This window comes from Acanthopagrus latus, chromosome 24, assembly GCF_904848185.1.
Source record: "Acanthopagrus latus isolate v.2019 chromosome 24, fAcaLat1.1, whole genome shotgun sequence".
Lineage (NCBI taxonomy): Eukaryota > Metazoa > Chordata > Actinopteri > Spariformes > Sparidae > Acanthopagrus > Acanthopagrus latus.
Genome location: NC_051062.1, coordinates 8,340,222 through 8,354,541, shown reverse-complemented (window position 1 = coordinate 8,354,541; position 14,320 = coordinate 8,340,222). Strand labels below are relative to the sequence as shown.

General features: G+C 45.1%; 1 protein-coding gene across 4 annotated transcripts in view; it reads right to left on the bottom strand.

The window, feature by feature from the left end:
• Positions 1–14,320, bottom strand: part of LOC119015644 (fidgetin-like) — a 41,926-nt gene that overhangs the window by 21,614 nt on the left and 5,992 nt on the right. For 2 of the 4 annotated variants that reach the window (XM_037091861.1, XM_037091857.1), the window contains exon 2: positions 11,766–11,796. In XM_037091861.1, coding sequence (XP_036947756.1) covers positions 11,766–11,790 — 25 coding nt within the window. In that variant the 5' untranslated portion in view covers positions 11,791–11,796. Of the gene's footprint in view, positions 1–11,765; positions 11,797–12,390; positions 12,483–12,672; positions 12,812–14,320 lie in introns of those variants that run through there. The other 2 variants (XM_037091858.1, XM_037091859.1) reach the window with 2 other exon arrangements.

Here is a 14,320-nt window from a genome sequence, read left to right as displayed (position 1 = left end):
TTACCATACCGCAGCACGGAGACTCGCAACCAAACAGGATGCGCGGCAACGGCGCCGGAGTGGACAAACTGAATTGCTGACGTTATACAAGCTAAGTCATTAGTCGCATCCATATAGGGGGACCAGGAGAGAAGACGGAGGTGTTGTTTTATTTGGTGTAGCTGCGCAGGAAAAAGAAAAAAAAAAAGAGGAAGCGGTAAACTTCCTCGCAGCCTGGACGTAAATCTGCATCTTTCTAATCATGAGAGTGTGTGTGTTTGTTTTCTGATGCAGCCCCCTCATATTACTGTACTTGTTTGCTGCCTCTGTCTGGAGATGGAAAGGGAAAAAAAAGGGGAGGGAGGGAGGAGGAATGATATAAAGAGAGAGACAGACAGACAGAAACAGAATGAGAAACAGATACAAACAAAGACTGAGACAAACACAGAGAGAGAGAGAGGAGAGAGGGAGAGACAGACACAGACGAATAGAGGGAGAGATAGGGAGGGATGCTGCATGTGTGTACTGCATCCCAAGGGATCACTTACTCAGTATAGACACAGTACTGGAGGACAGAGCACAGCAAGGGTTCATTGGCCAAAATCTCTCCTCTTTACACGCACGCACACACACACACACACACACACACACACACGCATGCACACACACCATCCCTCCAAGCAATATTCCTGTAAGCACTCGTCCACTGAGAATAACCGCATTGACTGAAGTGGAGTCAATGTACGAGGACGATAGAATGAGGGGAGGAAGGAAAAAAAAAACAAAACAAAAAAAAAACAAAACAGAGGGATCAGGCGGAAGCAGCAGGAGGAGGAGTGTCCACCTGGCCAGTGTCCAGGGGAATTAAACAGTCTGTTTACCGCTCTCAGCGCCTCAGCAGCGCCATGTTAGCCTAATGGCACGGACATGAAGCCAATTGATTTGTGGACCAATAGACCTGTCCCACAGCACAGGCAGATTACCTAGATCACTGGCTCCACATCGAGTAGACATCGCTTCTCGCTCGCGCCCCACAGGCAGCGGAATGTGAACACCGTCTAATGTGCGTCTGTGTGGGCATGCTTGCATATACGTACACGTGTCCTTCGGATCAGAGCATGAAGCGAAGCCAGCCGGTTCCTATCTGCAGCTTGGACCTCATTTGTTTAGATTTTCTGAGTGACTAAATATGCTTCTCCTTGTGGTGTACGGTTGGGCCGACATAAATAATCCCAACCAAGTGTAATTGTAATTTGAAAATAACAAATTGCTGAAGATTTGGTTTGAGTCGAAACTCATTCATTGGGATGGACGATTTGTGACTATAATTTAAAGGACAAGTTCATCCAAAAATTCAAATGTAGTCATTATCTGGTCACCCTAAACTGATTTAAACTCAAAGGAAGTTTCGAGGTTCATGAAGCTTTTCTATTGCGTGGTTTAGCTCAGACGGGGTGCGTGCTAACACTTTTAGCTTAGCTTGTAAATAACATCTTTTCTATTAAATTTGGGATCTTACAGGCTTCTGGAGATTTGAATTATGCCGGCCGAGCTGTATGGAGCCACTTCATGTTCTTCTTCAGGTTGTTTGCTTGCATTTCAGAACAAGTCCCCATCGATTTCATTTGTTAAGGGGAATGTTTAAAAGCGTTTCGCTGTGAAGCTCCAGAAATGTTTCACGGACGATGGAACTTTGCATGAGTTTGGATAAATAATATCTGAATATTATGTAACCTTAGCTTAAGTGGCTGAAGCGCAGAGCTGTCAACAAAACTGTTACGTCGTCACTTGCAGCTTAAGATATTTATTATGAGACTTCAATGTGATGAGATTAATGGCGTTTTGTCATTTAAATGCGATAACTGCAGAGCTTCATGCTAGCCAACGGTGTGAAATTAACGTGAAGCCACGGCTAAGATCGTCTCTTTAGAACAAGGCTCAATAAAAAGCCTGTTTCATCTCCCTTACTGTTATACAGAGAGCATAATTAACCAGACAGCCAAGAGTTTCTCCTTCCTGTTGTTTTCCATGAACACACATAAAAGTTAATTAGCTACAGCTGAGTAGATTTACCAGCGACAAATACCATTATAGAGGAGGGAGCCAAAGGTCGCGGGCTTAAACTTTTAAATTGCGGAAAATTCGCACCTTCTGTCATTTGAAAAATAATAAATAAATCGCAATTTCAAAATAAAATCAATTAACTTCCAGCTTCAGAGTGCAAGGCAAACTGTAATTATTCTTCTTTTCTGTAGCATCACATCAGTCTCACCATTTTACATGTACGTTTTCTCCATCATACTGTAACGGAAAAGTCATCGTCTTAAGATCATGACACCAGTTTCCATTTCGCCCAGCTCTAATGTATGATGGCTTAAAGCTTCACTTTCTCTGTTCCAGCGAGGCTCATATATAAGAGAAACATATTCAGCAGCGACGACATGTGCACACCGTGTGCACCTGACGTCAACATGTGAAAGCCGGAACTCTACTGGGTGATGTTTTCCCACAAGGATACAGTGGGCCGACGCACGGAGCGTATTTGTGGCATTAACAGTGCACATTGTGTCCAAATCGAATGTTACACCAGATTATAAAAAAGAAAAAAAAAACTCGCTCGCAGGACAATGACGGACCACACACACTTGAAACTACAGTTGTCCGCGTGTACGGCCGAGGAGTGAGAATAATTCCACATTCTCCACAGTTTTCACTCATGTCAGTGTCCGAGTTGATAAGCATGAAAATCCATTTATCTACAAAGGAGCTGTGCGGCCCGTATTGGACAATGTCTCTTTCATGGTCCCTTTGCAGGCCCTCGCCCGTCCACAAAGCCGCCCAACTGACTCCACCACGTCTGTAATAGGCCACACTCATTTGATATGGACACATCAAGGGAGATGTTGCGGCGGGTTTTTCGCCGTGCATCAAGAGGAGTGCTGCTGGTTCACAGAGGCAGCAATATGCTCTGAACATAAAAGAACAATGGATGGGAGGCAGATGCATTTAGGCAGAAAATACAAAAAAAAAAAAGAAAAGAAACAGTGGACGCGGTGCAGGCCCGGACACGGACACCCAACATGTTTGCTGGGATGGAGACGCAGTGAGGGCTTACTGTCATTGTCATTCAGCCCTGTTCTCCCTCTGAGAGGCTGCGGTGTGAGCAGGAGGACAGAGATCCAGAATTAGGAGGAAGAGGAGGAGGAGGAGGAGGAGCCGTCAGATTACAGAGTAGAAGGTGGGGAAGTGGTGGGATTAAAACATGCAGTCTAGATGGTGGCCCGACTAATACAGCTCACCGCTCGGCTGAGGGCGTTCTCAAACTCAGTCCCGTGGATTACACCAGGGCGAGTCCGCTGGCGAACCACAACCAGGGGGGAAATGTTGGTGAGAGGAAGGAAAAAAAAAAAAAGAAAAAAAAAAAAAAACGACTCTCCTGGAGATTCTTATTGAAACACTTTCCACAATGGTCAATGTTATTCATTGCTCATCTAATCCATATTTGTGTAAATGAGGTGCGCGGAGCTTTACAACACACGGCGGACACAGAAACCTCTGAGGCTGTGGCATTAACAGCGGTGCTACGTCTTAACCACCCTCTGGCTAATGCGGCTAATGAATGAGAAAGCGCTAGCAGGCTAACGGCTCTAATTCTCCTTCACAGGCTATCATGTTGCAGCCCGGAGACGGATCAATACCATTTGCTCAACACACAGGAGGCCTGGGAATCTATAAAAGGGCTTTTATTGAGTAATTAAACACCCATTACTGTCCCGTGCAGCCAAACAATAAATTTGATCAGCCTCTCAGGCGCAGCTCCAGCCGTGATTAATACTCGGTGCATGCATGACATAAAAGACCACAATGACATTTTGTTAAGTCCTGTCTTAGACCCTTTCTGACGGTGCCGGGACAAGAGTTCGGCTGCTTACTGTGGCAGCTTCAAGGTTATTTAGCGTGTGGACGGACCTTAAGAGAGAACCCGTCCTCGGCAGGACATACTGTCCGCGCCTGAAGGACTCGGATCGAATCCCAGGCCACAAAACTATGGATATATATGTTTTTGTAATATTTTATATTTGCACTTCAGATTCTATCATTCTAAAGCCTGGCAATACAGTCCAGCGACTACTAAAAATGGCATCAATATTCCTAAATGTCATTACTGTCATGACTATTACAAGATGTTTTGGGCCAAGGCAGATCTGATATTAGGGGGTAGAAAAATCTAATTTTGACATATTGGGCAATATATGAGCTATATGTGCTTATCAAGCACTAAGATGTGACGTGGAAGCAGGTTATTTTACAGTTTTTATGACTTCAGCGAACTTCACTGGGAATTTAAGAATTAAAAACTATCCCAAGCATCTACCTTCTGCATTATGAATCTCTAAACAAATATTGGAAGCTATGTATCTGTGACAGGCCAATCAACAACATTAACATGTGTTATCAGTATAGGCTTAAACGATATATTAGGAACAGCAGAGGCTAATATTATATACTGCTCACCTTTATATTTGCATTTATAAGCAATATATGAACAATAAAAGTATGGTACAAGTTTTTAAAAAGTGCTCCAGTATATAACAGTTGTTTAACGTTTTAAAAAAGACAAACAGTAACAAGGCACGGCAAATCTGATCACTTCCAAGAATCTATCATTTCAGCGACTGCATGAAGAGGAGGAGGATGCACACACTGCATCGCCTCACCGAGGGAAAGAAGAAATGCTGCTGCTGTTCTGGTCTCTGTTCTACCATTCACCCCGCTCACAGCGGCTGAAGGGCTGACGTTTTTTTTTTTTTCCTTCACCCCCCCCTGATTTTCCCAACGTCCTTCCCTCCACTCGCACAATTCAAAAACCTGTTACAATCCCATCCTTGTTGGAGAATATTTAGCGTTGTTGAGCCAACAATATGGCATCTGGGTGATTCTCCTAAATATGAATGGCCCATTCACGAGGCTCAATGGAGTCGCTTGGCAATGGCCCTTCTTCCCCTCCCTCCTCCATACTCAAAACAATATTCAGCGCAGCAGTCTTGGCACTTTTCCCCGAAATCAACAAAAGAGGAACTCGAAGCTGTCCCTGAAACCCTCAAAGCATTAAGCCTCTGTGAGATGCAAGTACTTGGCACAAGCAAAGCGATTTAACGACAATGGGCAAATCATACAGTGCTTTGTGAGATTTAGGGGATACAATAGCACTCCGTTTCCAAAGCACACATTAGTAAGCATGTCATCGGGACCCCCTGGGGGATTTGAGCAGCCTAGAGGATTGTGTAGTGAAGAGGATAAATATATGTTACAGGGCTAAAAGATGGAGCGCTGCCAACGCCTCCCCTCCATCACTCTGCATACTGTGGATTATGAGTGTGGTGGAATACATTAATAGATTAATCTTCTGAACACACAAACTAACCCGCAAACTGAACCCATTTGGCTTGTTAAGCGTATACATCGCAACACATCCAAAATCAATTTACCACCATTTAACAGAGCTCAAGAGGTGCAGATGAGTAGAGATTCTCGCCTCACTAAAAAAAAAACTGAAAATAATGAAAAAGCCAGCCCCTGCCACAAAAAATAAAAACCTAAAAAAAAAAAAAAAACAAAAAAAAAAACTTGTTATAAATGTGCGGCGCTTGCAGCCATGCTGACCTCTGAGTGCTAAACAAAACCAACAACGGACAAGCAGACACCCACTCAAAAGTCAATACCATGCGTGCCTCCTCTTCCTCTTGTATGGTTAATGCATGATGCCAGGTAGGGGAGACAGACGGAGAGTAGGATCTCATTATACGCTGCATGCTATCATTAGCCATCTACCACATGTGTCCATCCTGCCAACAGAGTTGTACAAGAAAACACCCTAATGCTCTCGCCTGCTTTCCAGTGGGGGGAAACTTGGCCAGCGCAACACACACACACACACACACACACACACACACACACACACACACACACACACACACACACACGCTGTACAAGTATGCATGTAAATAATTACAGGTGAGCATACTAACACGTTCCTACCCCAGCAGGCCTCCGCGCACACAGATTTTTTCCGAGTCATTTTCTAAGTTGTTTTTCAGACAGAAATACGAGGATTTGCTGCTTTTCTCTCTTTTCTTTCATTTGACTGTAAACTGAATAACTGAATCAAGATTTTTAAATATAGATAGATAGATAGATAGATAGATAGATAGATAGATAGATAGATAGATAGATAGATAGATAGATAGATAGATAGATAGATACTTTATTGATCCCGGAGGAAATTCAAGCATCCAGTAGCAATAACAAACACTGAACATACATTGAACATACATGCAGTGTCAAAGAAACAGCAGAAATAAAAATGTGGAAATATGTCATTTTGGATTTTTGGAGGGTGGCAGCTTTATCGATAATATAATCACATTTGTTTAGATTTTATATCCATACACAAATATGCGAGATGCAGCACGGTGCATGTCGGACAGTCGACTGCAGATGAAACCAAATGATGGAGTCAAAAATGCAGATGAAGTCAAATAATTGCTTGATAGAAAAATTATCTTTTCAGCAAAATAGTGAAATGATGCCTCAATTTCTCAGGTTCAAGCATCACAAATGTAAATATTTACCTGCTTTTCTTTTCTATATATGGCTTGAAACTGAATAGCTCTCGATTTAGATGTTAACAAGTAGCAGATTAATTAATCAACAGAAAAAATTGGGAAAAAATTATTGATTTTAGTCAATAATTAATCAGTTTCAGTCATTTTGAAAGCAAAAATAGTGGAAAAAATGTGACAATGTGTCATATTTTTGCATCTCACATATGATTAGTTGCTGCTACTCGAAGTTGTTTTTGGTATTTTTCTCACTATTTTCCGATCGAAAGCGAGAGTTGGCAGCCTCATCGATAATGACTATAATTGTCAGACGCGGCCATACAATGGACGCTGCAGAGTGCGGAGCGCCGCGGCGACCAGCGATAGCAGTTGTTTTTCCCTCTCGCTCCCAGTTTGTGCCCATCTCCCAGAGGCCACCAGCAGCTCAGTGATGCTGTGCCACACGCCCAGCCACTCAACATCCTTTGTGTCCATCCCCTGGCAGCCTGCCAAGCTCAAACACACACACACACACACACACACACACACACACAAATTCTCCCTCGCACCCAATGAGCCATTGTTCATTAGCGCGCACGCACACCTTTGCCGGCACGCCGACAAAAAAGTGTCCTGACTTACTCGCCGCTCGCCCAAGATGCCTCGCTAATCAAGACGTTCAAACTGAGCCGCAGACGTAGGGGGGTGGAGGAGGAGGTGGGGGTCGGAGGGGAGGGGAGGTGTGTGTGTGTGTGTGTGTGGGGGGGGGGGGGGGGCAGCAGACGGCCACTATCTAGCCAAGGCTCGCTGTTAACAAAATCAGATCATCCAGCCAGAGCCAGAAAGAGAAGAGCAGCGGCGGCGAGAGATTACAGTCAGATCCATCCTCTCTCCTCGCTGTCATTTTCTTTGGCCCTTGTAAAAAAAAAAAAAAAAAAAAAAAAGAAAGAAAAGAAAAAAAATGAGGATGGGGGAAGAGAAAAAAAGGCCCTCGTCTGCCTCATCTGCGTTCTCCATCGTCGGGCCAAATGATTGGCGAGCGCCTCCGCATATCAATGCACAATTTAACTTAAGACTTCCATGGCAATAACCTAATTAGAAACGGCGCCTTCTCATTTGAAGGCACAATGTAAAGGATAAGCTGTGTGCCGCCATGTCTATTGAGGTCTAATGGTGCGGAATATTCCAAAGTGGAAGTCAGATTTATTTTTTTTTTCCTCTCTCTCTCTTTTTCCTTCTTTTTTTTTTTCTTTTAATAAGTCCTTAGCATATTTAACGCTTCCACATTGCTGAATGTTTTAATATCTGCCAGAGAATCCGGGCCATGGGTGGTGGAGATTGCTGGTAAAGAGTAAAGAGAGGTGAGCGGGGGTCTGCTTAAAATTCAGAGAAAGGGGGCAGTGGATTGCAAAAAGAAGGTAGGAGGGAGGGAGAGAGAGAGAAGAGAAAAAAAAATCCACAGCTTTGATTTGATTAAAACGTTATGAAAACGACGCATTACATAAACCAAAAGAAACTTCAAACATCTGAGGGGATTCGGAGTTCAAAGAAAAAAAAAAGGGAGATAACGCTTTTTTAACGCCGGAATTAACATGGAAATGAATTTAGCCGGGTGTCTTCTTGGTGGGCCAAAGTCTGGAAATTTGGCGACACTGATCTGAGATCAGGTTTTTGGCTTTTCCCTTCAGCTGTCCGCTTGTTAATTTAACGTCTCCTCTTCTGTTTGTCGACATTAAATGTGCTGTCAAATCATTTAGAATGCGAGGATTTGACTTCTTGAGATTTCTAGAAAGAAATGTTTTAAAACCCTCATCAGACCTGTGATCTCTCAAGTGTTACCTGGATACATGAAAGCATTGTCTTGGTATTAGGCATCGCGGGTTACAGCGGCGGTGAGCTTGCAGGTATTATTCCACCCCTGAGTCAGTCCTGTGTGGATACCCCCTCGCCTTAAGTACACCCATCAGATTCTGACTGGATAATAACCAGTCAGCACTGGGCGAGAGACATGAGGGCAGAGTGAATATAATTTAGAGTGTGTGAGGGCGAAACGGTGTGTGTGTGTGTGTGTGTGTGTGTTTGAGAAAACTTCAATTGCAACATGGAGAAGAAGAAAAAATAAATAAATAAAAAAAATCCATCAACCGGCAACTGTCAGTCACAGCAACACACACACACAAAAAAAAAAACACAGCCAGTTGTACCAACACTGGAGGAGGAGGAGGAGGGGGAGGATTGAGTGGATCACGGTGTCAAGGATTTTAAGGAATTGGCGTCCACTCATCTACGGAGAGAGCCTGCGTTTTTTTTCGGGGCAGCGGCGCTACCGACAGCTGCCTGCCATCTCCGGGAGAGGAACTTAAGATCGGCGAGGAGGGGCTGTCAGCGGAGGGTGGGGGGGGGGGGGGGGGACAGCACGCAGGGAGACACACAAAGACTTACAACGGCCTCGCTACAGTTAGCTGACACACAGCCCCGGCACTGTCTTGTGGGACGGAGGAAGGAGAGAGAGAAGGATGGAGAGAGAGAGAGAGAGAGAGAGAGAGAGAGAGAGAGAGAGAGAGAGAGAGAGAGAGAGAGAGAGAGGAAATAAGTGGACAAAGAGTGAAATAGATGAGAGAGCAGAGAGACAAGACGGGCCGACGCACTGTCGAGCAAAACGTGGAGGAGAGGGGGTGTGGATGTGTGGAGGGGAGGGGAGGGAGAAGACAAGAGAGAGAGAGAGAGAGAGAGAGATGGAGAGAGTGAAACAGACAGACAGGTCCGAGAGGGATTTGTTCTATTTGCATGCGCCGGGCTCCCATGGGGTCCAGCTCCGCTCGGCGAGCCCAGAGCACAAAAGATAACACTTAACATATTTGCTAAAAGATGACAACCCTGGCTGGATCTCGTTTGAAGGGGCCCTTTGTCAGGACGTGAAGACGGGAGAAAATCCACTGATACGGATGCAGCGGAGACTCACAAATGTCTCTCTCTTCCTCTGTGTGTGTGTGTGTGTGTGTGTGTGTGTAGAAAGCAACAATATTTCCCCACATCGCCTTTACATCTGGCAGAAGTCCCACAGGGGGAGGTGGGGAGGTGGTGGTGGGGGGGCTGGATCGCACGCCGGTGGCTCCGGGACGGTAAAACAGCTTTTAATGGTAAACATTACAGACTGATAGAAAGTGTCAGGATAATTTATTTATACGGTCCCACCGGGAGTAGCTGAACCACCTTCGCGGCGCAGCGGCTCTCGCTATTCATTTGAGGGGAGGGGGGGGAGAAAAAAAAAGTCCGTATTTAGATAAATAAAGGCGAGAGTGAAAGAAAGAAAAAAGAAGAGGGGGCGCCTGTTTGTAAAGCAGTTTTTCTTCTGCTCCTATTATCTCCCCTTCTCTCTGTCCCTATTAGCTGTATCGGGGGGCTGCTGGAGATGTGAGGCGATATGTTCTGTGTATAATGAGGGGGATTATTGCTGCTGTCACTGCAACACGCGCAGACAGCCGATGCAGAGGGACAGATCTTAAGCCGGCGACTGTAGCAAACAAATAGACTTAGAGGGAATAAACACACCGCTGAGTATCTACATTATTTACATTACACACACACACACACACACACACACACACACACGCTCGCAAAAATGACACCCGGGCTTCCTCGACTCCTGCACACACACACACACACACACACACACACACACACAAACTCACTTCCCCCATATGTTTATCCAGAGCCTCTTACTTAACCACAAACCAGCAGATAATTGGAGGGGAAGACTTCCTCAATTATCTGCAATAAAATAAGAGATCAACCAAACTCCAGTCATTTTTTAACAAATTCTACAAAAAGAAGCCGCGTAAAAAAAAGAAAAAGTCAGGTTTTATGCATCACCTGTGTGCTACCGGAATCACAACACCTGAGCGTTACATCCCCACAGATAAAGTATGACAATATGGACACACACTCAAACACACGCGCTTATAAAACGCAGAAACGTTTACAAGGTAGTAAAAAAAAATATGCAGCGCGTTTGCGTGTGTGTGCGAGCGGAAAACCGACGAGTGCATCAGCAGGAGAAAGCAGGAAACAGCGCATGACGTGGAGCAAATAACTGTGTGTGTGTGTGTGTGTGTGAGAGAGAGAGAGAGTGTGTGAGTGTGCGTGTGTGAGAGAGAGCGAGAGCGAGCGGTGACAAAGATCAAAGGTGAAAGGTCGAGTCCTCGCTAATAACTGCAACAAAAACCAAGAATGTGCAATCGTGGAAGTTCTCCGTATGTGTGAGAGTGTGTGTACAGAAAGAAAGACACTGTGGTTTCCCGACGTGATTATTCATTAGAAAACTATCCGCTGCCGGTCTCACATGCAACAGGGGTGGAATGGTTGTTTTTTCTTTTTTTTTTTTCAATCGCAAAACAATCCGCCATTGTTCTGCGTGAATGTTGGAGAACATTTTCTTGCAGCTTGGTGTTAAATCATTATTCATTTTTTTGTTAAATACCTAAAAATTTGAGTGGGGTCTGGTGGGGGGGAGGAATATTCCTGCAGCAAGTTGCCATGAGCTCTGTTCATCCCTGCTGTCAAAGCACACATCTCACCCTCGCGCCGTCACGCTGACAATCACGAGCTGGATCCAGCCGTAGCGTTACCAAGCACGCGTTGTGACATCGAGCATCGTTTATTAATAAATCCTGATCACAAACGCTCACCGTGGCCTCCAATCACACGCACGGTCCATTAAACGACAAGTGTGTGAGCGTGTGTGTGGTTTTTTTTTTTTTTCAAATGCGAATCAAAATAGAACTCTGCAGGTTGTTGTGTGAGAGGAACGTGCAGAAAAAAATAACTCCCATCTCTCTGAATAATGTGCAGGCTGGATTATTTCTTTTAAAGTTCCAAAACAGTGTTTAAAAGCAGGTTTGAAAATGTATTTAAAAAAATTCAAATCATGGGGCGGAAATGTGTCTTAAATGTAGCCAGATTATTATTTTAGTCGTTGAAATATACGGAACACAATTTTTGGGGGAGATTTATCTTATAAAATGCAAATTATACAAACACACTAAGCACACACCTGCACCTGAAACTCATCCGTGCGTATACACACACACGTATATATATTTCACGACCTCCTATACACATCATGACCAGAGTGTAATAAGTTGATGGGGGGAGAGGGGGGAGAAAAAAGAGAAATCTACCTACCATAGACGCTGCTGCTGCTGATCATCTCGTGCTGGAGGAGGAAGGAGAGCGAGAAGGAGGAATTAGAGAAAAAAAAAAAGAGGGGGGAGAAGCTTTACATCACACACACTTTCTTTTTTTTCTGTTTGTTATTTTGTTGTTGTTGTTGTTGTTGTTGTCTGTGTCCAGCACTGCTCAGATTTCACGGGGGCCCACAGCAACTCAATAGGAGACACATCTAACCTACATGCATGTCATTAGAAAGTGGAGCCCGGGATGACAGGATGGATGGATGGATGGAGGAAGAGGAGGAGGAGGAGGAGGAGGAGAGGGAGGAGGTTGAGATCAACTGGTGCAGGAGCGGCTCAAAGTTAAATCTCTTGATAACGCCCTAAATCGTCCCGGCTGTCTTTAAAAAATACATGCCGCGGTGACATTGTATCCGCGCGTTGAGGGCAACTTGTTGTAACCGTATCGCCCGCAGAGAGGCTGCAAGTTGTGTGTCTTTCCTCCCCGATTCGGAGAGAAGAGAGAGAAGAGAGAGAAGGAGAGAGAAGGAGAGAGAGAAGGAGAGAGAAGGAGAGAGAGAAGGAGAGAGAGAAGGAGAGAGAGTGGCGCACAGCACCGCGCACGCAGGCAGACCTACAGGAACAGCGGCCGAGCCTCTCTGCGGTTTGGCGCAGGTGCGCTCCTTCCAAACCACGTTTACTGGAGGAGAGAGAGAGAGGAGCGCACGGAGGAATTCGCGCAATGAAAAGCACAAAGTGCGCGTTTATTCCTCTCCTCCTCTGCTCTGCGCTCCTCTTCTTGTCTGCTCCGTCCACTCTGTCTAATTGCAGACGCAGCGGATCACCCTCACTCCCTCCCCTTCCTTCCCTTCCCTCTTTCCTTTCCTTCCCTTCCCTCCAGACTATCCTTCCCTCCTTACCTGCTTTTTTTTTCGCGACAGGTCGACCTCTCACGTGCGGGGGCTTAGGGTCGCATCGATCCCGGGGACCGCGGGTAGCTGCTGACGAACGTTGGCGGGCGCCGAGGTTAAGCCGGGCTGCGAGCGAGCTGAAACCATCCCAAGTTAACGCAGGAAACACTGACCACGGCCACTGCCATGTTGGAATTTCACCAGCCCCGAACAGCTGCTTCTCACACTGACCAGCACGCTCCCCACTGCGCATGCGCCCCGGAGGGGTAAAGAGGAGAGAGAGAGAGAGAGAGAGAGAGAGAGAGAGAGAGAGAGAGAGAGAGAGAGAGAAGGAGAAAAAAATCCTCAATTCCCAATTACTGCCTAGAAGGTTATCATGGGCGTGTGGCTGAGTGTGGTGAGGGTGGCGCGGTGATGAACAGATGAGGTGTTGAGACAGAATGAGGGATTTTAAAGGTGAGACAGTCGCTTTTCTTCCCACTTTAAAGGGGCACTGCGTGCATTTTGGGGGCTGACATTTTTAAGTCCAAGCAAACTAAATAAACACACTGTTTGTTTTTCATGGCTGAATGAACACACTGACTTTAAAGGAACCAGTCGATTTCATGGTGTTTTTTTACCTTGTTTACATTTGGCGGACCCTGCCACCTCGCGAGCTTCAAACAACGGTGACCTTATTTTGTTCTTTATTCAGTTATTATAAAAACAGATATTTCTGAGCTTGTATTATTCCATTATTATTTTGTGAACATTTAAATTCTGTTTCAGCTTCTTCTCCAAAACGACACAATGCCCCTTTAAGAGCATTTGTGGCTAACATTGGTTGCTAAACGAGCAAAAATTAGTATTTTATTTTGGTAGGATGCATCTAATAATCAAACAACAATTATTAATCTGTAGTTTTATCTCCAGGAAGTTATTAAATGTTTGGAAGTTATAATTTTTTTGGTTCTCTAACTGAAGCTACAGCCCTCCTGTAGTATCCCCGGCCCCAGTTCAGAAACCCACCCAGGTGCAACATGGGGGGCAAAACCCGCGCAAACCCACCTCCCCCCGAAAAAAAAAAAAATCTCGCCGCAGCATCCGCGCGTCTCCCAGTGATAATTATAGTAGCGATATGGAATTAGCAATTGAAGCCCTAATTAGAATGAAAATGTCCCAGTTAGCGAGGTATCAAAGCATCAGCGGGGAGAGCACATTTAAACAAGACATCAAAGATGGAGGAACTGTCAGTTCATTGTTCCTAATCACCCCCGTGAGTTCATATAGCAGGCGCACAAAAAAGAAAAACACCCTCCAATCAGATCGAGGGTGCAAATAAATAATAAGAAAGAAAAAAATAAAAGAAAGGTCACGTGAACAGTCAAACATGCTGCCCTCGAGTCACCAGGTAGAAAAATGGATCCTTCCCCTTCCTCTTCCTCTTCCCCTATCCTCCACCTGCTCTCGCTCCCAGTCTTTGTTTATGAGGGCGGCTGCAGCGGATCACACACTCCTGCAGGCCGAGGGGGAGCTGCAACTTCCCTCTCTCTCTCTCTGTATTAATTGTCGTCTTTTTCCCTCCCTCCTCATCAATTCATTAAATTTGTCAAGCCTGCGACACAATCAAGGATTTGTTAGCGTAATTAGAATTGATTGAAAACTCACCTAATCGCTG